This window comes from Cololabis saira, chromosome 14 (genome assembly GCF_033807715.1).
Source record: "Cololabis saira isolate AMF1-May2022 chromosome 14, fColSai1.1, whole genome shotgun sequence".
NCBI lineage: Eukaryota > Metazoa > Chordata > Actinopteri > Beloniformes > Belonidae > Cololabis > Cololabis saira.
In genome coordinates, this window is record NC_084600.1 from 35,542,877 (window position 1) to 35,570,329 (window position 27,453).

Consider the following 27,453-nt stretch of genomic DNA (forward strand, 5'->3'; position numbering starts at 1 on the left):
TCACTAAGTCGCTGTTGTCAATCCGTAGGTCCACTTTGCTCCGACAGACGGAGCTGGCATCCTGCTGTCCACTGTCCTTCCACATCGCTAACTTCTCCAATGCAACCAACAGCCCGCGCGCAAGGCTGTAAAAGTTCAACAAAACACTACGACAGGAGCTGTTGTTCAAGTTAATGTCTCGTTTCACTTTCATTTGCTCACAAATATCAACTCCAATTTTAAGTATCAGGCACTTAAGTACTCTAAACATATAAGCAGTGCCGTTGGAGACTGACGCCAGAGTAGTGTGCAAAACATTGGATATAAGAAATCTGTCTAACATGCATAACAAAATGTAAACATTTTAAAAAAAATTATCAGAGAAACGAAAGAATACAAAAAGAAACTCTTATAAACTAGGCTTAAATAGCCAAAAAAAAAAAAGAAAGAAAGAACTACTTAACTGACATACTGGTTTAACATGCTGCTGAAACACCAAATGACCTCCGTTCACCGTTAATGACCCTCAGGGGCATGTTTTCATAATAATACATAGCATGCAGGAAAAAAAAAAAAAAAAAACTAACGCAAATGATCAGGTGAGGACAGAAATTAAAAAAAGAAATGGTCCAGTGGAGTTGTGGTTGACTGGGAGGCTCCCAGTCTGAGTGTGGAGGCCCAGGTGAACTTCAGGGAAACAGGTTTACACTTTGTTTGACTTGTTTTTAACTGTGAATAAAGGTCGGGACAAACCAGTGACAGAAGTAATTTTGTGAGGAAAAATAACAGCAAAAACACTAATCCCCTTCTACTTTAAAAAAATATTTGGAATGTAAAAAAACTGGATCAAGTCCATCCTTAATCTAAGCTGCAAAGACCACAGAAGGCTCTTCGTACATGAACCAGATATTTATCTTTGGACTTCTGGTTCCTGTTCTTAGATAATGACGGTGTTGGGCTTCTTCCACTGCTTCTCATTGCATGTTTAAAGCAGCACAAGGGGATATTTTCTTATTCTTCTTATTAGTTCAGTTTTACTTCAAAATAAAGAAATAACAGGCATCTACGGTTTTTGGGGTCTCACGTTCCTACTAGCGGCAAAAACAACCCCAACTACCGCTGGCCTCCCGTCCCAGTCTCTTGTGAAAAACTGCGTTATCACTTTATGGCAATTAGTTGCAGCAACAGTGATTAAACTAGCTCAACGCTACAGGTGACGACATATCAGAGGCGATTAAGAGACTCAGGAGGGCAAAAATGGAGGAGAACAAAGAGAGAATGATCAGTCAATACGGTCAGGGAACCCCCTGAGCTAAAAAACAAAAAGGTGGCGCTGTAATGAGCCATATCTCATAATTAACCTGGTGTTACTTCTAAGGCCTGCAGCAATTCATCCAAGCAATAAATCGTATGTTTAAAATGAGAAAAGAAAAAAAGTAGTGTGCAACAATCCTTACTTTGAGAAAAGCTGAAAACTTTGTTTCATAACCCCACAATTACTTCTGTCACTCGCATAAATATGAGTTTTTAGTCTTTACCTGTTCCTGATGAAACACACCGAGGCCTCAGAAAACACCTCATTAGCAATAAATACGTTTACTGACGTGATGAAGCATAGTAAGACACTCGTCATAAACAGCAGTCACCCTGTTGCGAGAAAACATTACTGCATTACTGAAAATATGACTTATTCTACGTTTCACGACTCCATTCCCCTTAATGCTCATTTTCACAAACGAAGAAGAAAACAGACATTAGAGATATTAAAGAATTGTTAAAGCGAGATCCCGAAGGCTGAAATACTTTAAATATCCGACAGAAGTAACGGAGGAGTCTGCTGGAGTACTTTGGTGCGTCTGCCAAGCTACTGATCATACACATCTATAATCTTTCATTCACTCACAATTAATCCTGCCTCGCATTAAATCGAGTCATGATAACAAAAAAAAGATAAAAGAAGTTGATGCTTTCTTATTAATTACTTCTTTAAAATATTTTCTCTCAGGACAAATAAATCTATATAACTTCCTAAAAGATTTACTAACTTGCTTTTCCATGATAAGAGTTTGCGGCTTTTCCAAACAGACGACATTATGGCCGTTAAGCTACATAAATTAGAACAAACAGCACCAGTTAGATTTGGTGTTGAACTTGATTCCGAGGTTTGTGTAATTAAAACAAATAACAAAAACACTAGTAGACAAAAACTAAATAAAAACATGGCAGCTTTAAATATGGAAAAGCAAAAGCTTACAGTAGCTGTGCAAATCTGAACCGTCTGCGACATCGAAACAAACAGGGAAGGCTGTGATTCAAAGAGATACCTTGACGTTTTGGTTGGTTTTTTTCCACCTACACAGTAAGGGGTTGGTGTTTTGTGATGGCACTTTAAAAGAGAAGTGAGAAGAAAAAAAAGCAACTGGCCAAGAGCGACATTATAGCAGCAAAGCTTAATGCCACGAGTTTCGTTTTCAACCAGAAGTCTGTATCTGAAATGTCAAAATTCACGTGAATGCAGCAGGACGACACCAGTCTCAACCTTGAACAACTATTCTGCGGTTCTGGTCCCGCTGGGAATAAAGTCTGCTCCGTCTGCTTTAAGAGCAGAAGACGCAGCTGCTGAACAGCGTGCATCTAACGATATTTCCTGCGGTAACCTCACACTGGCGGCTGGTCACACTCCGGCGCGCCCCACAGTTAACACTGATCTGTTTTCAGGACGACCGCTCCCGAAAGAGCTTTTTACTTTTGGCCAGCTTCCTTGCACATCCCAGCTGCTTTAGCAGTTCTCTGCTTTTAAAACGTTGATGTTGTGTGCTAAAAAGCACTTGTGAAATGGAAGGGGAATAATTAAAGTAAGTTGAGAAATGTTCCCTAAAGAGGGATGTTGATGAGAGAGATTGGGTCTTGAGTTAAGAAATCAAATTTAAGACATTATTATAACATTTTTACACTTATGTAATAATGTTGCTAAATATTACAATGGTAAACATTTTATTGTATAGCATAATCAAATCTTAAAAGTTAAAAGCATTCGAAGTTTGCAGTCTTTCAATGCTGAAGTTCAGGTTGTATCTCAATAAATAACGCATCAATATAATACCTGCTGACATAACCTGGTACCTTTGATGTGACTTAGCAAGAAAGGTATAAACTTCAGGACATTAGTTGATGTAAAACAACATAAATGACGTATTTCAGAATAAATTTCATAATTTTGAGGGACCGTTGTCTGACCCGTGTCTGTCTTCGCCAAAAATCAGCCAAAGCAATTCTGAACTATTTCAACATGTGGGCGTTAAGTCCCAGCAACAGTGATGGTGCTCGTACGGAGCTGCAGCGATACTGGACATCGGGACAGAGGAGACACAGCACTGCTCCTGGTCTCTGGCATGGTTGGAGGAAGTGTGATTGGAGGAAGCATCTGCTGCACAGGGAGCAGAAAGTCTTTTTTTGTTTGTTTTAAGTGTGGGAGGGCTGCATCTGACGATTTCAATACGAAATAAACTACGTAGCAAAATAGAGTTGGCATCATGTTTTTTCTGCCGTCCTCCATTGTGCTAATTCTCTGAGACCACGCACACTTTGAGTAAACTAAAGGGGCTAAATGATGATTTAATGTCATGTGATGTGTTGTGTAATGACGTATGTACAAGCAAAAATGGTGCCCAAGCACAAGTAAGACTGAAGCCATGTAAATGCAGGCCAGTGGGAGGATGGAGAGGGAGGTCAGTCATGCGTGGACACGGCCCAAGACGCAGGAAGGGCTGTTACAACCAAAAACGTAATAACGGCCAATAACGTAATAACTGCCAATAATGTAATAATTTTGGCCATTTCAAATGTAATAAAGCCAATAGTGTAATAATGTGCCAATAATGTAATAAAACTTTTGAGTCAATAATGTAATAACTTTTTGCCGATAATGTAATAATTTTGTAATAATTTTTTAATACCAGGCCAATAACGTAATAACCAGCCAATAATTACATTATCGGCAAAAAGTTATTACGTTATTGGCACAAAAGTTTTATTACATTATTGGCAAATTATTACACTATTGGCTTTATTACATTTGAAATGGCCAAAATTATTACGTTATTGGGAGTTATTACGTTATTGGCCATTATTACGTTTTTGGTTGTAACAAGGGCAATGACAGCAATATCATATTGTTATCATTTTATCATTTTTTTCCAATTGTTTGGGCCTTGTTGCTGAGACATTCCACATTTTTCTGGTCACAAGACCAAAAACACAACAATATATGTATAATTTCAATTTTCCAATCTCTGAACCATTTGAATCGATTTAAAGATATTCAATACATGCCAGCCTTATCCTTCACACCCAGTGGGCACAGACTCTAGAGATGTTTATAGGAGACTCTACCCAAGCTGGTGCTAAGACGGTCTCAAACCTCCTGAAGAAGATGATGCAGGTGAAGAAGAAGAAGAAGAGAGAAAAAAAACAAAAAACAAACTCAACCAAAACAGAAGCTGAGGTAGTCTGAATGTTTGGCTACATGTATGATGTCAACAGTTGCGGTAGTGACGATTGTGTGATTACAGATAAGGCAAACGAACATTAGCAGGAGGGTCCAGTCTAAACACTTGTTATGATGAGTGAAGTTGGAGATGAGCACTGGCATGTCTGATCAAATCTGTCTCTGATCGGGGAGATTAAAGTCTCTCACATATCCGGTCCAACGTCAAGATATCTCTTTAAGTGGATGTATTTGAAAGGCAGCGATGAGGCAGATCGCAGGCCCTTTAAGGCACGTGTGTTTGAGAAAGGTTTACATAATTTGAGCTAACAAGCAGGACTATAGAAATGCTTCACTTAACACGCTATAATGTGAAGACCGAGGAGCTTTGCACTCAGAGCTCCAGATTACATATAAGCTTTTTTATCAGAAAATAACCATCTCTCTACAGAAGTAGAGTACAATTTTAAATCGAAACTACTAAACTACAGTACACTCTAGATGCGATTCAATGAAGTCTTGATGCATAGCATCACCAATAAAAGTCATATTGTTATTCTAACTAATGCTGATCGTATTCAATATTTCAACAGAACATTGAATAGTGGAGTTATAGTGTTATGGGAGGTTATGGCAGTGTTCTTTCAAGATTCAGTCTCACTCCTGATCCTTTTGCTTTTACCGTGAAGAGAGAGAACCAACAGAAAGGAAGAGAAACTGATCTATGATTGTCATGAGTCTCAACATTGTTGTTCCTCTGTAAAATTCAATCCCACTGAAAATTTAAAAACGGAAATGAGAAGAGATACAGGTGTGAGGCCAGGTGTTGCAAAAGAAGAAAGGAAACATCCCTGCTTCCGTGTGTTCAAGCCTTAACAACATCAAGAGCCAACATGGGATCTCTCGGTGGACAGGTGTCCACCTTCGGAAAGTGACAATTTCCTTACTTGTGTTCAGGCATCAGGTCACAAAACGAGAGTATTTAAAGAGGAAAATGCTAAAAGCAGTGAGTGTCAGTGTTAGCGCTTCCGGGTCCCGTCAGCTCTGCAGGACCGGGACCGGGAGGACCGGAGCAGTGGGCGCGATCTCTCTCCTCCAACTTCTGTAGTTTGTTGATTTTCTCAGTTTGCTCCTTTCCAACCTCCTCCTCATTTTTCACTTCCGTCTTTACCGCCATGGTTCCTTCTCCTTTCTCAGCTTCAGTTCTCTGGGTTTCAGCCTCAGATACTGAAGGAGAGAATTTCCCAAACCTCATCCCGTTCAGATCCTCCTCAAGTTTCACTTGGAAAGGCGGGAGCCCGAGCAAAAAGGCCCGGATCCTGCTGGGGGAGCTCAAATCCGCCGGTTCCTCTTGGTTCCTCATCTCCACGTCCTCCACTCCTCCCGCACTTCCTTCTGAGCCGGACCGCCCCCCCAGGCTGAAATCTTGGACTTGCTCATAGCTGCTTCTCGACCTCTTGGACAACGGCTGATCTACGTTTCCATTCGTCATTTGCAGACTGGTTTCTGCTCCTTCTGCGCTGGGTCTCTTAGGTGCGAATCGTTTGCTGAGGTTGAGGGGCAGCGCCTGCTCTGGGGGAGGAGTGATGGGGGAACAGGGGGGCTTGGTGGTCAGGTCCTGGGACAGGGCCTCTGAAAGCCGACGGGTGAAGGTCTGCAACTGAGAGGAATCCAAATGACGAGTCCTCATCAGCTGGCACACCTGAACGCTGCAGTCCAGGTTTAGAGGCAGGACCCGGAGAGGGGGCAGGTGAGGCCGGTTCCTGGCGTCCCGATTGCCTCCTCTCTGGCTTCCCTCATCCACCGTACAACCTGAGCATAGGGATGCAAATTATCGATTATTTCATTAATTGACAGTTGATAACCTTATCGATCGATCATCGATTAGTTGATAAGCGGTGTTTTTCCCCCATCTGAGATACAAACATAATTTTTTTTGCTTATATAAAATACAAAGGACATTTTAATGTATTCCTTGATCAAATATTTATTTGATACAAAAGTAACAAAAAGACATTTTTGTACCACAAGGAATATAATATAAAGTGCACTTCAAGGCTATTAGTAGCAGCAGCCATAATAGTGTCATTTGTGTCAAATTTAAGTTCTAGTTACGTTTTAAGTTAGAGTTTTGGCAGTGTTCAAAATAAAATGATGAGACCTGCTGTATTGGAGCACATTTTCTTTTAGTTAAAACTGTAGCGGGGACAGATGTTTAAAGAAACCTATGTATGTACCGGGTGAAGGCTGATTTATGGTTCCGCGTTACAACAACGCAGAGCCGCCGCCGTAGGCTACGGCGGCGGCTCTGCGTCGATTTAAGGCGGAACCTTCAGGCTTTAGGGGAACATATCGGAGAACAACCAGAAGAATATAGAGTGGATTAAAAATAAAAGTTAAGCACTGAGCTACATGTGTCTCCCGTCTGGGCCATTGCAGACTCATTGCCTGAGCATGATATTACTAAAACCAAACATATCCGCCGTCTCTTTCTTCTAAGAGACAGCGCGGCGCAGCGCGTTGTGTCGCATTAAATGTGGTCCGGGCGTAATACCAGCTGGTGAAATTAAACGAAAAAAAATAAATAAATAAATAGATTAATTGTAATCGTTAATTTTAATCGGGTAATGTCATAACGGCAATTAATCGAAAATCGATTAATTTTTAACATCCCTACCTGAGCAGTGATTGTGCAGCTGGTCCCCGCTGAGATGAGGGTTTTCCAGACTCCCGCTTTTGGCCTGGATGGCGTAGATGGTCTGACGTTGCTGCGCTGGGTCTTGAGGCGTCAGGGCCGGGCTCTCCGGGCCTCTCTGGAGGTTCATCCGACTCCTGAAGACGTCCAGGGGACACACACCTTTGATGGGGCTGAAGCCGCCCAGAGACCCGCCGACAAAGTGGCGGGGCAGAGTGGAGAGGAGCACTCCGGGGGCCGGAGCCACAGACTCGCCTTGGTCGGGCTTCGGCTCTTTAGCTCGGTGCTGGAAGGGAAGGAAGGGGGTGGACATGGGCGACAGGTCAGGAGTCAGAGGCATGGCACCGGGGAGGAGGGCCGGCTGGATGAGCTGCAGAGCAGAAGGAGAAGAAAAACATCCTGTTTTGCAAACTGAAATTATATTTAGAGCAAATTTAGGGCTGTGCGATTAATCGACTTTAAATCTAAATCGGATTTATTAATCAAGACGATGTTAAAATCGATTTTCCTTTTTTGCAGCTGGCTGCATTACAGACAGAGCTCGTCTAGTCATCTTTGTTTGGTCAAGAAAATTGTAAATGTTGTCACTTTACTAAACTCAAGGAGGATTTACAGTATCTTTCAATTGCACTTCATTCCCAATAGGGAAATTTGTTAGCTATTTTTCTTTAAAAATAAAGATAAAATATTTTAAACAATTTATTCCATTGTCTTCTGTAGTTTTACCAAAAAAATCGAAATTGAAATCGAAAATCGTGTTTTCAGAGAAAAAAAATCGGGATTTTATTTTTGTCCAAAAATGCCCAGCCCTAAGCAAATTATACATACATACATACATACATACAGAATTGCAGATTTATTACATTATTAATGCCCATCATAGTGATTCCAAATATGGGTCAATGACGTGACGCCTATATTTTCTGAAAAACAGATTTTTTTTCAATACAAAAAAGGTTTAAATGGATAAAAAAAATACCATATATATGAACTACCTGTTCCACATATGGACTCACTTGAATTTTACAAAAAATACTAGTTATTTTGGATTTTTTTGTTGTTTTAAGCATCAAAATGTCATGTGGTGCGACCGTCCGACCATGACTCTTGTTTTGAAAACATTTTTTTAAATCACTCTAAATGTATTTAAATCAATCTTCTGCCCTATCTGGCATGATTTCCGAAATGTCTTGTAGTGTGTAAGATTGCAACACATTTGTATTTATATTTCCATCATAATATACAAACAAAGTTTGACTGATGTCCATTTTATGAAATATCATGTGGCGCGACCATTAAAAAAAAAAAAAAATTTTTTTGTATAACACTGAAAACTTTATGTCAAGAAGTTAAGGAAATTAATTTATTTTAATATGAATCATAGTTGCACCACATGACTTTTTTAAGGCTAGTGCCAATTCATCTTGACAAAAAAAATCACTTAATTTAAAATTTTAATATGAATTTATGTGTACACAACATTCTTAATGTTTGAACTACTGCAATAGATATTCTTTTTTTTATTATTTTAAAATTGAACTGTTGAAAATCCTTTTTCGTCATTGACCCATATACAGATGTCTTGGGGGCACAACCCCTCCCAAAAGCTCCAATAAGTTTGCGATGCTGTACTTAAGCAGACTATATGATGTTGAAACTACTAGTTTTAGATACTGTGTGCGACATCTGTCCAGCAGAGTGTGAGATTTTACCCTGTGTGTGTTGCTGGATGTCGGGCCTCCTCTGCCTTTCGCTAAAAGCAGACAACTTTGTGGCAGAGACTCTGTTAATGCTGATCCCACTTTCCCTCTGGCCTGCTGCTGGGCCTGCAGCTTGGCCTGGGCGATCAGCGTGGCCTTGTTGCGAGTGCCTGGCGGTCGGCCTCGGCCTCTTTTCACCGACACAGCACTGTTTGCGCTCATGATCTGCTCAGAACCAGAAGAAAAAAGGTAATCATAAGTTACAACTCATGAGAAAAGTGAGTCCTAGATTGTACACTGAACATTTCTCACAATACGTCTTAAAAGAACCAAAAAGACAAAAGCTAAGTATGTTTTATAAACCTAAATGATAATAAACCATCTCAGACCTCTGAAATTTGATAGTGGCTCATGCAAACGTAGTACAATTATTTACACATAGCTTTTGCACACCAACTATTCATTCAAGTAATTCTGTTTATACTGTACATAGAAATACCACATTTGTTTATTGTTTATTTTTAATACCAAAGAGCGAAATTACCAGAGTCAAATTCCTTGTTGTACAATGTTCGAACCTGGCCAATAAAGCTGATTCTGATTCTGATATTATTCTGTAGAGCTCCTCTCAGTTCATTTAGACCAGGGGTCGGCAACTCAAAATGTTGAAAGAGCCATATTGGACCAAAAACACAAAAAACAAATATGTCTGGAGCCGCAAAAAATGAAAAGTCTTGTATAAACCTTAGAATGAAGGCAAATGGCGAAAGGTGGAATGTCGAGAAAAAACTAGAAATGTCGAGAAATAAGTCAAAATTTCGAGAAAAAAGTCAAAATGTTGAGGAAATAGTCAAAATTTCAAGAAAAAAGTCAAAATTTCGAGAAAAAAATCAGAATGTCGAGGAAAAAGTCAAAATGTCAAGATTAATGTTGAAGTACAATCTCGAGAAAAAAGTCAAAATGTCGAGAAAAAAAGTTGAAATGTCGAGATTAAAAAGGAAAGGAAAAAGGAAGAAAAAAGAGGAAAAAAAGAAGGAAAAGAAAGAAGAAGAAAAAAAAGAAAAAAAAGAAAAGAAAAAGAAAGAAAAGAGGCAAAAAGAAGGAAAAAAAAGGTCAAACATTTTTGAAAAAGCTTCAGGAGCCACTAGGGCGGCGCTAAAGAGCCGCATGCGGCTCTAGAGCCGTGGGTTGCCAACCCCTGATTTAGACCATTTGTAATGGGTCAACATTTAAAAAACGTGTGGACAAAGCCTATAAGTGGAGGTTTAACATCTCAAATGACTGTAACGTGTGTAGCTTCTTCTTAGGTGGAGAGATAAAGTGTCTGGAGGAGTTTAAGCAGCATCTCAGTGTCAAAACCAATTATGTATTAAAGATGCAATCAGCAAATAAAGAAAGAGGTACAGGAGCTGAACTGAGTATCATGTGTGTTAATAGTTGGACACTCACAGTAGGAAGACGACGAACGAGGTTGTCCGGCTTCTTCTCCTTGGGTTTTGGTCCAGGTTTTCTGCCTCTTGGAAGAGGTCTCCTTCCTCTTACTGCTCTGGGCTTCACAGGCAAAGGGGAATCTGGGATTTTGAATTCTGCACCTCCTGCCCTGAGGTGTTCTTCATAAGGTAGCATCAGCCTGAGACACACCAACATTGTTGAAGCAGGTTAACTGGATGCGCTTCAACATTCAGATTTTTGACTTGAATTGAGGATTTTGGATGTGTGTCCCTGACCTCTCATAGTGTCTCCTGGTGCAGGTGGCAGCGCTGGTGCTGCCGGGGCATCCTCCCAGCTCATTATACACCACTTTCCACAGACGATCCGATGTCACCTGTGACACACACAAGCAAACAGATCAGCTTTTATCCTGCTAATTGTCCCTGTTGATTTGTTCAGACCAGAAGCCATGATATTTCAGAGGATAAAGTGAATTCAGCCATTTAAAAAAAATGTTTTTATATACTTTCAGTCACATTTACACACATTTTTAAAATAGATCATGTCCAATAATCTTGATTTATGTTCAGTAGAGGAACCATATCATAGGCACTTTTTCTTTTATTGGGAGAGAGTGTGAAGGTGTGAGGGATTTCTTTACAGCCAGCAAAATGAAACTAAGTCACAGTGGAGAAAACAATAAAAAATCCGATCCAACACTAAAACATCAGCACCCTGCTGAGCATGCTCAGTGATGTGAAGACTAACAGGTCAAAAGTAAAGCTAGTGGAGAATACGCCCTGCAGTCTTTTCTCTTTAACTCCTTAATTATAGTTATTGAAGAAAAATGTGAAGAAAAATTTAGCGCATCTGCTCTTAAAAAAAATATGGTTAGTATTTCTAAATGACAAGTGGTTGAAGCCACTTGTCAAGTTGCGTCAGGCTTCCAGTAAAAATGTTGAAACACGAGCTCCATCTGCAGCTGCACATCCTGATTCTATGTTTTGAAATCCCTGTGGTGTCAGGATTCAATTTACACACAAGTTTAACAACCTGGGGCCTCATTTATAAAAGAGTGCGTTGGATTCATACTAAAAGTCTACGTGCGCTCAAAAGCCGAAAATGGCGGATTTATAAAACCGTGTGCACGCACACCTGCACGCAATGTTCGCTTTATAAATCACAGTCCACCTGGAAGGTTGCGCACATGAATTCGCCTCATATCCCTCCCTCTACACGCCCACCTTCTACCATGAATGGTCAATGCAAACTACTTCATGACTGTATTTGCATATGAATGAGCCTGCTGAGCATGCGCAGCAGCTTCCTGCAGCCTGTTCCTGCTGTGCGTCAGGATGAATGAGACGTGTGTCGAGCCACGTGCCACTAAATTTCACGGAGACCGAGATCGAGATGTTGTGGAGGCCAGGAAAACTACATTATTTGGTGGTCAAAGTTATGGCATCACTAACAAAAAGAAAGCGAGTGAGTGGCAGCACGTTGTTGCTGCTGTAAACGACGTGAGTGCCACGGACAGATCTGTGGCAGAAATAAAAAAGAAGTGGTGTGATCTGAAGGTGGAGGCCAAGATGAGAGTGGCCCAGCAATTATTTGTTACGTCCTCAGTCACTCTACAGTTGTCGCGGTGGGTGACGAGGAGGTTCCCGGTGTCTTGCCAAAAAGTGATTGCCTGCCAGAATCAGATTTCTGGCTGCGGGAGCGCGCACAGCAGCCCGTTGAGCGATAGCGCTAAAACGTCAGATTTTCAGGTTATGAAGCTCAAGAATGAGATCAAGTCATATTTAGGCAGAAACAATTTTTTAATTAACTGTATTTGGCCTTCAATCAATTTTTGGCAGGTAAAAAGACCAATTTTCAGGGGAGAAAATCAGATTCTGGCAGGCAATGACTTTTTGACACGACACCGCGTGTCCTGCACGGCGGCTGCAGCAGCAGCACCAGAGCATCCCAAGCGCATGGCGCAGCTGGAAGCAGCCGCGTCCTGACTGACGCTGCGCTTCCAACACAGAGGGATACGATCAGCGCTATTATATTATAAGTCTGATATGTGATGACATTAAAAGTATGACATGAATCTGGCTTCATTTCACCACCTCACCGTCTGCGTTCCCAGTTCCCCATATCTTCAAAATGTCTGTGCGCCAGGATCAAAGTTTGCGTAAAGATATGCACATTTTTCCGTTAGTTTCTTTTTTTTAAATCCCAACCTTTGCGTAGAAGGTGGCGTGCGCATCTTTCAAGCCCTGTTTTGTGCGCACGCAAGCTTTATAAATGAGGCCCCTGGTTCTCGTTCCTCGGATTCCCTGATACGTGCACGTCATGCATGGACTTGTTTGTTTGTTTTTTAAATTTGAGGCTCAAGTATGATTGATGAGGTAGGGGAAATTAGTTCATCTTTGTTTCCTCGTCTCAAACAGGGACATTTGCTCAAGGATGGAAAGGCAATGATTATGAATTAATTTTAACAAAACATCTGTGAGTTGAGTTGGATTTAGAGATGAACTAAGGGTGCGGTGAGATTTAACTAGAGACAGCTTTGAAAATGATAGTGCATCTCTTCCTTCTGACAGTTTAGATGCTGCAGCTACTTCAGGGGGAGTAATGGAAATATTCCCAATATCTGTTGGGAGCACAAGATGATCCAAATAAGTCAAAAAATAAATTGCATGATAACAGTGAGTTTTATTTCAGAACTGCGTGTGTAGTAGTACTGCAGCAGCAGAAATATGTTGGAGACTTGTTTTACTTGACTCCAGAACTATAGACATAATTTTACAGGACTTGGGACTCATTTTATTTCATGTAGTTTCCCATAATTATGTGGCAGAAGAGGATAATATAATTTCAATACACATTTCGTGCAAGATTTGGTATCCCATATGGCGTCAGTTTAGGACCAACCCTTTGGTGCTAAAATGCCACTGCAGATGAAACACTGATGAAAACACGTCTTAAAACCACCAGGGAGACGATGGGAACAACTTCCAGCTTTTATTGTAATTCGGTAGGAACTTTCATGCAAAGTGTCTTTTGCTCAGTTTTCAGGGGGCAGAGCAGTTGGGAAAACTTTCTGGCTGTAAGCGTGAGGGTTTCTGATTGACGAACTAGAATTAAAACTTCTTTCACAAGCCGGTATCCTACTGCTTCCATGCAGAGCTGCAGTTGACTTCTATTCATGTTAAAATGAGGCTATTTCCACAACAGAGACTGTCAGCAGAAGCTAGTTGCTGCCAATTGCTCTCTCAGTTAAACTGTTCTTCTGTAAGTTGAATCAAATTAATTGGTTTCACTGCATGTTCCTTCAGACAAAAAAGCTGCTAAGTACCAAGCTATAAAAATGTAATCAAAGTTGTTAATTTAGCTTTCAGGTAATCAGAGGAAGTGCTCAAGGATTCGTAAACATTTCCATGAGTTATGTTTCTTAAATGATCATGTATGCTCGGAAATGGTAAAGTAAGTACTGTACTTATGTTTAAAAAGCTGATTGCCGCGTCATTTGGATCAGACTTGACTGGTACTTGACTCGGTTCAATAGTGAACACGACTCAGAGTTTTATTTAATGACTTGAACTGGATTCAGACTCGAGTACAACACTAGTATCGTATATATAATAGTTTTTTTTCCGTGCAAAAGCTGCTTTGAGTGACTGAATTAACATTTGGTTGTGTTGCACTGAGCTGAAACTGTGCCGACTGCTTACTTGTACAGAAAAGCTGCACTAGTCATTTATTGGCTGAAAGCCACTGAGAAGTAAACAATTTAACTTAAATTTGATTTAAAAAAAACAACAAGATAATCCTGTTTTACAATCCTGCAGGATATAAGGCCACGTTTACGCGTAGCCGGGTATTTACAAAAACAGTTATTTTCCCCTCTACGTTTTCAAAAATATCCTCGTTTACACGGACCCGCATGAAAACGCTGTTAACGTCATTCCAGCCAATCAGAATCCTGGAAAAACATCAACAAATGACACGTGTAACTTCCAGTTAAGGCTGATTTATGGTTCCGTGTTACACCAACGCAGAGCCTACGGCGTAGGGTACGCGGCGACGCACACCGTACGGCGTGCATCGCCGCGTACCCTACGCCGTCGTTTTAACGCGGAACCATAATTCAGGCTTCATGCTGCTGGCTGACGCGCTCACAGGCTTGAATGAGCAGGAGGCTGGATGGGGGGGGGGGGTTACTTTTAAGTGTGACTTTAGAATATAAAACAGGTAAAATACAAGAAAATATTGACGGTGGCCAAAATAATTGTAAACACAGGTCGCACACATGACGCTGGTGACGTTTCTGTTGCATAATGTGACGTTCTGAAGCTTAAATCTCCGTTTTCCTCTGTTTAGACGCAAACGTGAAAACTGAGTTTTTGAAAATCTCCACTTTGGCCGGAGTTTTCAGAAAATATCGTTTTTGGTGACTTTGAGCTGCGTTTTCGTGTAAACGAACGGCCAAAACGCATGAAAACGCCTCCGTTTTTGCTCTGTGTAAATGGGGCCTAAGTGCAGCCTCAGCAAGGTCTGCATCCGATGCGTTGTGTGTTTTAGTGCAAATGAATTTTAGGTTCATATAATTATTAAATGTTTGTCTTAAGTGTTTTAACATCAGATATTTTATAATTGTATTTGTAATGTATGATATATTGTGGATGGTGTGATCGACTGTTTTATATTTTTGTTGTTCTTTGTGGACCCCAGGAAGACTAGTTGGTTACTATGGTACCAGCTAATGGGGATTCTTAATAAACTAAACTAAACCTGCTGCTGCAGGTGGAGCATCTTCCACCTACATTACCAAGATGTTTAGTTCAGTAATGTTATTTATTACAGAAATAAAACCATAAAAAAGGCAAATGACAGAGAAACTGACATGTGGTCAAAAGTCTAAACTACAAACAGATTTTATTTAGAGATCTGGTAAATAAACTCTTAAACAGTTGACATACGTACAGAGAAGATACATGTTTTTCACAGACTTGAGTAACGTTTAATGACATACTACATCAGCTGTGTTGATGCTGAGAAATGCAGCTCATTTGAGCGTGTTAAACTTTAGGACTCACCTTTTTGTATCCTCCGAGCCGTCTGACCACCGAGTACATGAGGAAGAGGTCGACTGTTGGAAAACAGGAATGCAGGCAGACACAAACAGGTGTTGATAAAAATGCAAACCAGACGGTGAGCTCGACAGGAACACCCCCACTTAATTTCAAATGACTCATTTCATTAAACAAACGACCAGTATGCAAACTGTTGAGTCCAGATAAAGGAAAGGTTTTTATTTAAATGTATAATGAGAGAGTCAAACACATTTAGGAGGAGGAGTGATTAAGAAGTATTTCAACAGCAGTACCCCCCCGCCACAACATACACAAAAGGAAAAAAGCAATACAAAAAAGAAAAAAAAGAAAGAGGGAGGGACTCACTCTTCTTAAAGCCGAGGTTGGGGACTTTGTGGATGGGGGAGCCGTTACTGTCCATGAAGGTGAAGAGCTGATCCAGGAAGAGCTGCTCCTCAGGATGAGGCAGCCAGCTGCCCTCACAGCTGACCTCCACGCTGCCCATCACATTCTCCTGCAGGGAGACCACAGCCCACATCAGCAGCCCATACAAAAGGTCAAGTGCTTTCACATTGTCACCTTTTACAACAGGGGTTTTCAATTCCAGTCCTCAGGCCCCCCTGTCCTGCATGTTTGAGATGCCCAGAGGTGTCAAAAGTATTCACATTCATTACTCAGGTAGAAGTATAGATACTAGAGTTTAAAAATACTCCTGTAGAAGTTGAAGTATCAACTCAAGTTTTTTACTCAAGTAAAAGTATTGGTTTCAAAACTACTTAAAGTATAAAAGTAATGTAAGGGGGAAAAAAGCCATTAAGGACAAAAGCCATTGAAAATGAATGCATCTTAGTATAATGCAAATATATTAAAGAAGCATATATGTGTACTATTGAGCACTAACATGTGTTTCAGAGAGCAGAAGATATGATGACTAGTTGCCTATAAGTATTGTAATGGTGCAAAAAGCCAAACTTCAGAGGCATGTTATCATTTATCCTAACCTTTATTGGAATGTACATCCAAGTTTAGTTGCAGGAATCTGAGGGAACGGATGTAAGAACAAAACTGGACAAGAACATCTGAAACAACCACAACCAAATTCACTCTATCCGGATGGAGCAATTTAACTGGATAGTTTTTTTTAAAGGCCGAAATGAAATAGAGTAACGAGGCTGTTTTTAAAATGTAAGGAGTAAAAAGTACAGATAATTGCGTGAAAATGTAAGGAGTAAAATTAAAAAGTCGTCTGAAAAACAATTACTCCAGTGAAGTATAGATAACCAAAATTTCTACTTAAGTAAGGTAACCAAGTATTTGTACTTCGTTACTTGACACCTCTGGAGATGCCACCCTGCTTCAGCACACCGTGATGCAAATACCTGTGTCATCAACAGAGATGTACAGACCTTGATGACAAGCTAATGAGGACCATTAATTAGAATCATGTGTGTTGATGCAAGGCAACATCTAAAACATGCAGGGCAGGGAGGCCCGAGGACCGGAATTGAAAACCCCTGTTTTACAACAATACATGTAATGCAGCTTTACATATATCAAAGCACAAACCTTCATCCTTTCGATCCAGGACTCAGACTGGCTGGAATTTGGTGAGTCTCTGCCGTCGCGGCCCCTCTTCTTGCGAGGTCGTCCTCGAAGACTTAGAGTTGGACAACCTGCAGAGAACAGAGACACACACACAAAAAAACAATGATCACAACGATTCAAACAAGAAATAAAGAGGGCCAAGAAGCAGTCAGGGAACTTGACATTAGCTTTTCTGAACATGTTGGGGCTCTAAAATATTCAGATAACGACCCATTTCAGCTCAGGAGTTCCAGAAGATGGCAGCCTTTAACAGGCAAACGGGATGTAATTGTTAAGGAAAGAACTGATGATTTCAGAGCAAAACTGGTTCATAAACTGGTTGAAAGGCCTTGTGTTAAGCATATGTCAACTAGTATGTTCTTTTGCTTGTAAGACTGCACTATTTAATACATTTGTTTTAACATCAGTTAAGAAAAACGTGTTACATTCCCCCAACCCCCCAATATTTCAGTCAAATTCAACTCAGCTTTCTCTTGCAAAACTGCAACTGATGAAAATCAACACTGAATCATGTTAAGAGAAGGGCTTTTTTTAAGGAAAATGTGTCATTATGATAAAGTATGATCTCCCTTAGAGATCCAGCATGTTTCATGATGTCCTGGTTGGATTCCACAGTGACACTCACTGAACTGCCAAGAGAAGCAGGCGCTGTTTTCCAGTGTCGGGTGGTTGAATGTGTCCCGGCAGTACAATAGTCTGGTGTCGGGCAGCACTTTGATGCCACCCAGTGCTAGGAGATGGGGGTCGTGCAGGGCCGGCCCTCTTGCTCTGTCTTGAATGCGTCTCTGCAAGGACCGGAAGCGGCAGTACTGCGGATAGCTGAGCACTTTGATACCCTGATGCTTTGCCTGGCCATCTGAGAGGAAAAAGGGACAAGACAACAAAACATCAGAATAATCAGGAGCATCAGGATGGGTTTGAGCAGCTAAGTCGGAAAGCAAGATTTGTGATCTTGGATAAAAATACAGTATTGATATGTTTGCTGAAATGTCATGACTTTGAACCAGGAAGAAGATAATCTAATCTCTATCACATCCACTTCTCTTGTTGCTGTGGTTACAAAACTCCTCTGCAGTTTAGGTCCTTTGGTATGCAGCTGAAGCACAGGAGAGAGGGAGGCAGAAGGCATTTTATACCATAAACATAAAAACATAGATGCCCCATCGAGAGCTGAGCCGAAAAAAGAAAAATAGAGAAACATATTTTCTTATCAACAAAGCATATTTTACATAAACATATTTTAAAATTTTCAAGTAACAAAATAACATTTGAACCATTTTTCAGATTTTTTCAGTTCTTTTATTGTCTGAAAAATGGTTCAAATGTTATTTTATTGTCTGAAAAATGGTTCTGTTATTTGAAATTTTTTTGTTTTGTTGATGAGAAAATATGTTCCTCTTTTTTTCTTATTTTTATGAGGGGGGATATATATTGTTTTTCGGCACTACCTTGTTCTCTATAGCTGATATAACATGAATTACTCCTATGTGGGATCAATAAAGTTCTTATTTTTGCCATCTGAGAAAATGAAATATATTATATTTGGTGCCTAACTGTTTCCCAAGTTTATTAGTGCGTGTGTGAATTAATAAATAATGAATGAATTAAAAAATAAAAAAGACGTAAAACGTAAATTTATTTGTAGAAAGGCACTTTATGAAAATAAGTCCATTTACTTGTATTAGTTTACAGCGCAGTCTTGCCACATCCAATATGGCGGCGACATTGACGTATCGCAGCAGCGGGCCAAACCACTCGATGGGGCGTCTACGTATATAATGTCTATGTTTCATACCTTCTTCTTAATAGGCTTCTTTCCATTAGATAGGCAGATAATGGTGCAGTTTTACACTTAGGAACATCATTTTGGCTACAATTTGACGAGGTGCTATACGTTTTATAACTTACTTTTATTTACAGTGTCACAATACTGTACTTTCCCTTTTTCACTCACATTCATGTCCTTAAAAGTAGATGTTCTGCTGAACTGACTGCAGTCGAATATTCAATTGCTGTATTTACTTGGTCATTGTGGTTTTATAAGAGGTCTGTCTCTGTGTTTGAAACAGAGAAGGGCAGCCTGGCTGACTTACACATGAAGGAACTGAGACTTGCTCTGAAGCTTGTTAAATTATTTTCAATACTAAATTGATTTTCTTTTTATATAAAGAAGGATGAAAGTGAAGGGGCTGCCTCAGAAAAAAGTCAGTCTGGTACCAAGAGACATCACAAACCCAGATAGATCACTCTTCCCTGCACCTCAAAGTGGTCACGAAAAGGCATCGCTGTGTTATTTTTACTAAAACATATCTCAAGACATTTCTGAGACCTTATGTCAGACAATAAGGTCTAAGAAAATGCTGTTTACTTGAGAAAAAAAAGGGCAGAATGTGTTTCTTTCAGTATCATGAAAATAGTTCACATCATCTTGTTTAAAAAAAAAAAAAAAAAGAACTATGGAATTGTGTGGAACCCAGACTCACACCCTAAAATTAATAGGCGTTTACATTTTGCATTTCTTTGCAGAACATTTCTCCCTTTTGCTGGTCCCGGTGCAACTTTCTAGAATGCATAAAATCTGATCACCTCTTTTTTCTGCCTTCCAAGGTCCAAAATGCATGAAAAAGGAGAGACCAGTCATGTATGTAACCCGAGTGAGAAGTGTGAGAAGTTAACTTTCTGATCAAGTTGTACAGTGCCCATAGTTAAAACACGCAAACATATAACACAGCAGCTCGTGAAGAAGACCCGGACTCTTCCAGCTTTTTTATTTACTGTAACTGATGCTGTGCATGCAGCAGAATCTGTCTAGTTAAGAAAGCTGACAGCATTTTCTCACCCGCTATTAGGGCTGGGGATCGATTCAAATGTCAAGAATCGATTCAATTCCGATTCTTAAGATTCAGCATTGATTATCAAGATTTGATTCGATTCCGATATTGATTTTGGTTAGTGTTATTAAAAGTGTTTTTTGAGCTGTTGCATGAATTATATGACTGTAGTTATGCAAAATATTACTACTAGTATTATATTGAGATTAAACAGCAAGTATTGGCAGCTAATGATGCTGTAAGGACCAATCAGCTCCCAGAATGCTGATAGAACTGCTTTCAGAAACATCGTGTGGGTCAGAATTACCAAACAGATCCAGGGCAGCAAACAGAGACGGATGAAATTGGTTTTATTTTTTCCCACATTCCGTTTTTATTTGTTCCATTTTCGGTCTATTTTGGTTTTTAATTTTTGAGCATTTGGTTTTTAGCATTTTTTGCAAATGTAACCCCAAGACAGTATATAAAGTAATGAAATATACACAATTTATGCAATTATAACCTAACACTTTAATGTTTTCATACCTTTAAACATATTTAAAGGCAAAAACATGGCACCAGTTAATCTTGTGTCCAACAAAACATTCCTTTTTTGGGGATAAACAAAAAAATAACCAAAAGTTTTAATATAATGATGAAAAAAAACAAAACAAATAAATAAAAGAAAAAAAAAATTCGATCTTTAGACATATGAATCGATTTTTAGGAATTAATATGAGAATCGATTTAGAATTGGGAAATCGATTTTTTCACAGGCCTACCCGCTATGTTTTTATAAAAATGACTATTAATATGAGCTCAATGAACGTAATTGACCCCTTCTGTCTAGTTTCACACGACATTGAATCATGCTTCGTTTCTGGAATGCCAGTTGCGTGAACGTAATGACGCACATAGCAGGATTTTCCAGTCTTCCTTGGGCCAGTATGTAAAGGCCAATGGAGTAAAATCAGCCCACTTTACAGAAATGTTACAGAATGCCAGTATGCAAGAGCCAAATGTGATTAAAAAAAGAAAACAAATTGTAATGCTCTGCTGTAATGCGCTGGCCAAGAGGCTGATTAATGAACATTTTATGATCCAACTGTTCAAAAATGTTTTACTTTTTAAACAGTCTTTTTATTTGGTTTATAGATTTAATTGACCAACTTAACTATTTGAAGTATGAAAAATAATGTTCCACAAAACTGTTAATACGTTAATCTAAAACTCCACTTTACAAAAAGCTGGACATGTATCCACGATGTAACTCTCAATATTCTTGATGTACATTTTGAGCTGCTTCATTCGTATGTTGTTCAGTCCTCAGAGCTACCAAAAGCAATGCAAATTCTGCTGTAAAAACAAGGTTTAAAAGACACTATGTAGCATTTCCTTGTTCTAGTTTTATCTTTCTGGACACATAAGTTTTACTTTAATAGTTCAAACTCACTTCTTGAATAGTAAAAGATTTGCAAACACGTCTCTCTGCTGATCTCATTAAAATCAAAATACTTTTAAGAGGCCCCAACTCAATCAGAAGAAACTAAAAACACTGAAAGAAGGAATTTTTCTTTGATGATAATGTTCCTGTGTTTTGCACAGATGAAAAACACAAAGTGGAAAAGGTTTTCTTACCATCAGTCGTGTCCAGGAGCTCGCTGTTCTCAGTCAGCATGACATTGTTGCTTTGTGGAGGTTTGTGAATGCCATTGATCCCGGTGGGTGGTGGCTTCGGACTGCTGCTCCAACCCTCCGCTTCTCCACATGCCCACTGCACCAAGTCCTCCACTCGCACCACCATCTTCCTTGAGACTGCCAGAACCTCATCCTGACAAAACATCCACAAACAGAAACGTGTCCTTTCAGTGAACACAGCAAATGCAGGTGAACACCACCCTTTATCACGTAGCGTTTTCAGATTAGAGCCCGCGATTGTCCCTGGAGGAGGAATTTGCATTTAACACGTGTTGGGGAAAGTCAACGTAAGGTGTGTTATTGTCTCCCCGATGCATGAAGTCAGGTTGAAGACGAGTCGGGATGCGTTCTCCAGTGGTACTACGTAACATGATGGCCTGCTGTCTTTTCCGGGTGGCCTTGCTGGCTGCACAGGCATCAGAAGCGCTGGATGATGTAGGAGATGGAGCGGGTGGTGGATCCATTGCTGAATAACAACAGGATTTGCATAGAAACTTCCCCCAAAATCGTGTTGCACAAATGTGAGCAAGTCTCCCTCGGACATTCCTGCAGTGTTCGTTGACTGTAAATAACTTCTTTCTGACTTCTTTCTGTGTTGAAAAAAAATCGATTTTCCGATTCTAAATCGATTCTCATATTAATTCCTAAAAATCGATTCTTATGTCTAAAGATCGATTTATTTATTTGTTTATTTTCATAATTTTCGCCAGGTGAACTTTAATCCCAGTAGTTGGACACACAGTTTGTCATGACACTTCTGAAAAATGCCAGGTGCTTCATGGCAATATGTGTGCGTGGTGACAGAATAAATTAGATAAGCTAAAATGATTTGTTTACTGCATGAACTGTTGCAATTTCTTTCTTTTTTGCACTTTAAATGGATATTGAAAGGCCTGTTATTTAGTTATTTATTTCTTAGTAATTTCACAGTAATTATTGTGAAATTATTATTTCACTAGTTATTTTACAGTCATATAATTCAGGCAACCGCTCATAAAAACATTTTAAATAACACTAAGCCAATATTGAATCGGATCGAATCATGATAATCGATTCTGAATATTAAGAATCGGAATCGAATCGATTCTTGACATTTGAATCGATACCCAGCCCTAGTCTTGAGTTTGTTCATTAATTAGTTTTGTGTCTTGCAAAGTCACAGTCCGTCATTCCAGTAGCCAGTTGCAGATTACGGTTCTGTAATCTGATTTATGACGTCCACAGATCCAAGGATGAGAAGCACGCGGATATCCTCATCTTGTCATTGAAAAATCCCACCCACGACCCGCCACAATTCTGTTTAGATTAGTCCTGACCTGCGATTAAGTGCAAGTTAAACGCGGGGCCAGGTCGACACGCCACCCTGCGTCAGTCAATGTCAAAAGGATTCGCGTGTTATCCCCGGAGATCTACCAATAAAAATGAGGCTACTAAGAACTGACTGCTGGCTATCGTTTCCTATCTGCCTTCAGAAACTGAGGTAGAAAGGGAAGAAAATAATAAACTAAAATAAAACAATTGCAGTAGCCCAACATAAAAGAAAAAGCAAAAACCCATGATTATATCTTCTGCAAAGATATGGCTACTTTAAAACAACATATAACGATTATAATTCAAGTGTAAACTGTAATAACGGTTAGAACATAACATGGTGCCAGAGACGCAGTGTCATTTCTGGTGTGCTACAGTGTTTGTGGCCGGTTTTTGGTTTTGGAAAGTGGAAGTAATCAACAGAAGAGAGCACAACTGTCTGCCATTTTTCACCGCTGTTGCACTATGAAATACAGTATGGCATGTAAACTGGTTAGTTGCATACTGGGAAACAACAGGGGTAAAAACAATTCTGGTCCTTGAGTGATGCTCTCCTGCAGGTAGATGTTTCCTTGCATCAACACAGCTGATTCAAATTAACAGCTCATCATCAGCTGGTCATCGAGGTCTGTACAAGTCTGTTAATGACAGTCATTTGTATCAGGGTGTGCTAAAGCAGGGAAACATTTTAAACATGCAGGACTACCCCTGCAGTACAACATCTAAGGATTTTGCATATGCTGCATGTTGTGCAACTTTGACAAATTCAGTATAAGGCCTCTAGTATAGCGTTCAGTTTCTAGTCACATGATTCAAACAATATAAACCATAACCAAACCACCCTTAAAACAAAAAGTTGTTTCAGGTTGTTGAATTTGCCAACTTTTTTACTGAGAAAATCCTCAATTCCTCAACTTTAACTAAAATTATTTCAACACAGAAAAGAGGTGAGATGTCAGAGAAAGAGTCTGAATGCTGAACTGATCAAGCCTGAAGGAACTGACTTTTAAACATCTAAAGGTCAGGTCCAACAAACATGACATTTATTTTATGCTCTCTTAAAACTTGGATGTTTTTATATAATTTCTCTCATTATAATGGTGCTGTTGTTGAATTGGATGAAAAAGCAACTCAATGAAGTCCTTGGGGTTGGTGCAGCCGAGAACTTTGTAATTTTCCGATAAATATCTTGTGAAGCTTTAAGGAAGTATCCACAGCTGCAGCTTTGATCCCGCTGAGCTGAACAAACTGAGGAAAGTGTTAATGTTTGTGAGTGTGAGAAGAGAAGGGCAGGTTTGATTAACTTGTTCCTTTCACTTTAAAATCACAAATGACTCATAAATGACTCCTCCTTTCATAATACCTTTAACACCTCAACACTTCCTACTCACTTTGCTCATTTTGCAATTCTGCACGTGTTAAATTCTATTCAGAAATAGAGAATAGTACACAGGCCAGTGTTTCTTAGGGCAGTAAAGCTTAAATGTTGTTTCTCACTTGTAAGTCACTTGTCAGTTGTCAAACAGCTGACTTTTCAATCTCATTGATGTTTCACGTTCACAGCTCAGCAAGGGATCCTAGTAAACATACTCTAACATGTGATGCAATACCCAAGAGCTTCACTTAATCCATTCCTGTGAGGTCATTCTTGCTTACCATAATGAACTCACGCAAAAGATCATGAAGGATTTGCAGTAAAACTCAATAAAGCATTTGTCTTTAACAAGTACACGCTGGAGCTTTGTGCACTCAGGAGCGAGAAAGACGCTTGAGAAAAATCTGCTTGTGAAAACCAAATCCTTTCCAACAGGACACGTTTTTAACCCCCCATAATGTACATTATAATAAACCCCCTTATAATGTACAGTATATTATAGTTTTGCTCAAACAAATTATCATTTCCATTATCAGACAAACATGTCACCAAAAGGGAAAATGTAACTATCCTGCTGAGGTTCAGTGAGGTTCTTCTCACTCACGTCTGTGTATGAGATAAGCTCGCTGTTCACCCTATTCACAGTTTTGTCATCAGATCTGTGAATACTTCTTTTGAGACCAACCATTCCTAAGTATTTGCAATTGTTTAAGATTGACGCTGTCCATATTCTGTGTTCTGGTGGGGTGGGTGGGGGATTTTGGTTTGTACATTGATGTCTTTGCACTTCTATGAAGTAGATGCAAGGAGAACCTCTTCAACTTTAACGTAAAAGAGATAATTAAAAACCAAAGGATTTCTGTAAGACTGGCGGTGGACCCTCCACCTCTCTACACTGACAGTTTTTAGTAAAAATACAGATATCAGAGCAAAGAGATCTGATGTTTCACAACTGAACTGCTTCTGCAGTAACAAAAAGTCACTATCATTGACAGCAGAAGTTGGTTTTGGTGACTCACTTTTTAAGCCTCCTGCTCAGAGGTATTTACTTAATGTGGCAAGGTTATTATTAGGTGAACTATATCAAGGCAACTTTCACTCTCAGTACAAGTCTCCAGAAATGACAGCAGCATTACTTTTTTGTTTTTTTCAGCCATTAATTATGACTCTTACTTATCTCTAATGCACATCACTTTTGGACTTCCTTTGACAGCTGTACTGCAGTACTGTTTCCTGCACACCATCTACAATGTTAATCCCTTACTAGAAACAAATTAAATTCAAGTTGTAAATTCAAGTAGAGCCAAAAAAAAATTAAAAAATACATATTACCACAGAAATAAGCTTAAAGCACCATCAAATATTGTGTAATTTAAAAAACAGCCCTAAGTTTTCATTTATACTAGAAAAAAAATTGATAGATTATGAAATAAGATGATTATCAATTTTCTTTATGGAAATTGCTCAGACTAGTTCCAATCAGCAGGTTTGGAGAGAACAAACTTTGTACTATGGTCAGCAGGTGGCACTGGAGTGTGGAATGACTCGCCCAAAAAAGGAGAGAAAAATAAAAAAAAAAACTCAATAATAAATGAGTACAAGCAGAAGCAAACAGAATACATGTTTTTCTGTCCCTTTTCAAATACATTTTTCATTTTTTTCCTCCTTCAAAACACATTTTGTATTGTAAGGAAACAATTTAGTTTAATTCCTTAAATTAATTCATTTTAATCAACATTTATTTTTCGTCCATTACTTGTTCTCAGTATTTTCTTCCACCACTCGACCCCCATCAAGTCTCCTTTCAACTTTTGCTGCGAACCAGTCAGGTTTGAGTGAACACTGGGTATTACACTCGTATGAGGAGAATATTTAACCCACTACTTATTTCTCATTAATAATCCGCTAAAGTGTAATTCTGAACACAATTAAGCTGAAAAATAAACACTATAACCTCTGAATTTTCACACATGTATGAGGCCTAAGTCAACCGGGTTAGGGTTGTGACGCTACTCTCAAACAGTGATAGTGTGTGTGTGTGTATATATATATATATATATATATATATATATATATATATATATATATATATATATATATGCGTGTGTGTGTGTGTGTGAGGCCACTGAGCCAGTCGTCAACGCACACCGACCAAGGTTTATTCTATGAAGTGTTTCCATCCTAACATCCTAGCAAATTAACTCTTTTCAAAAGAAGTAAAAGTAAGTAATGAAGTATATATGAATTTTGCAGTTTCCTAATGATAAAGAAATATGTTAAATCCAGCTGTTTTAAATTTAAGCCGTATCAATTTAACTTTGTGTTATTAAATCCATTTATTTACAACTAACATTGTAAATGTTACCTGATCACTATAAATCTTCTTGAATTTATTACTCTATTTTTATTTTTTTGTTAAAAAAAATAAATAAAAAAATTCCCCTTCATAATGCAAATGAGGTGGCCAGTTTTTCAAAATACCTCCTACATAACACCATAGCAACAGAAACCATGTTGATAATGTTCAGTCAACTTGCAATCTTAAAATGTCCCCAGTCAAGTATGAAAAGTGTTTTATAGCTCTTTATAACTCTAAAATTAATCATAACTGAACACACGCAGTGCGCCAAATAAACAGGCATTTTCTAAAAAAAAAAAACAACCTCTGATTCTTGATCAACAAGCAGGTGAGAATCTGAAATCATGAACACACTTTTACAGAGAACAACCCCCACACTGGGATGATGAAGCAGAAATTCACTACACTGAAATAAGCAAGGTCAGAAAATGCAGTGGAAATAATATGAATAATTCAAAAAAGAATAGCAAAGATTTACTCTAAAAATAAATATTCCATTATAAAATGCAAAGAAAACAGATAAAAAAAAAAAAAATATATATATATATATATATATATATATATACATACATACAAGATTTCCAATAAAGTTGGAATAATTTTGTTTTCAGAAATGTTCCTCTTTTTATTCCTCTTTCCAAGTACAATAATTTCATGAGAAGAGATGAAAAATGTTTCATTGCAACATTATGGACAACAGTGTATAACTATATGAAGACATTATTACATCAATGAATGAAATGACTAATAAATCAATGAGTTACGAAAAGGTAAATTAATGTGATTTACAACTAAACAGAAATTAAATGTTTCTGTCGCTTTTAGAATAATTATTGCCAACATTTTACTAATTTTTCAAACATAATTATTTATTTATTTATTGAGTGATTTTGGCAGTTTCAATCCTACACATTGAACAA

The 27,453-nt window shown here is 38.9% G+C and overlaps 1 protein-coding gene across 1 annotated transcript in view; it reads right to left on the reverse strand.

Moving 5' to 3' along the window:
• Positions 1 to 4,046: 4,046 nt before the first annotated feature.
• zgc:77151 (uncharacterized protein LOC337153 homolog) overlaps positions 4,047 to 27,453 on the reverse strand; it is a 49,238-nt gene continuing 25,831 nt past the window's right edge. The window contains exons 4-13 of the mRNA XM_061739158.1: positions 21,429 to 21,621; positions 17,606 to 17,836; positions 16,942 to 17,048; positions 15,742 to 15,889; positions 15,379 to 15,431; positions 10,588 to 10,685; positions 10,310 to 10,490; positions 8,873 to 9,085; positions 7,143 to 7,530; positions 4,047 to 6,277 (exon numbers count right to left, since the gene is read on the reverse strand). Of these exons, the coding sequence (XP_061595142.1) occupies positions 5,463 to 6,277; positions 7,143 to 7,530; positions 8,873 to 9,085; positions 10,310 to 10,490; positions 10,588 to 10,685; positions 15,379 to 15,431; positions 15,742 to 15,889; positions 16,942 to 17,048; positions 17,606 to 17,836; positions 21,429 to 21,621 (2,427 nt within the window). The 3' untranslated portion in view covers positions 4,047 to 5,462. The remainder of the gene's footprint in view (positions 6,278 to 7,142; positions 7,531 to 8,872; positions 9,086 to 10,309; positions 10,491 to 10,587; positions 10,686 to 15,378; positions 15,432 to 15,741; positions 15,890 to 16,941; positions 17,049 to 17,605; positions 17,837 to 21,428; positions 21,622 to 27,453) is intronic.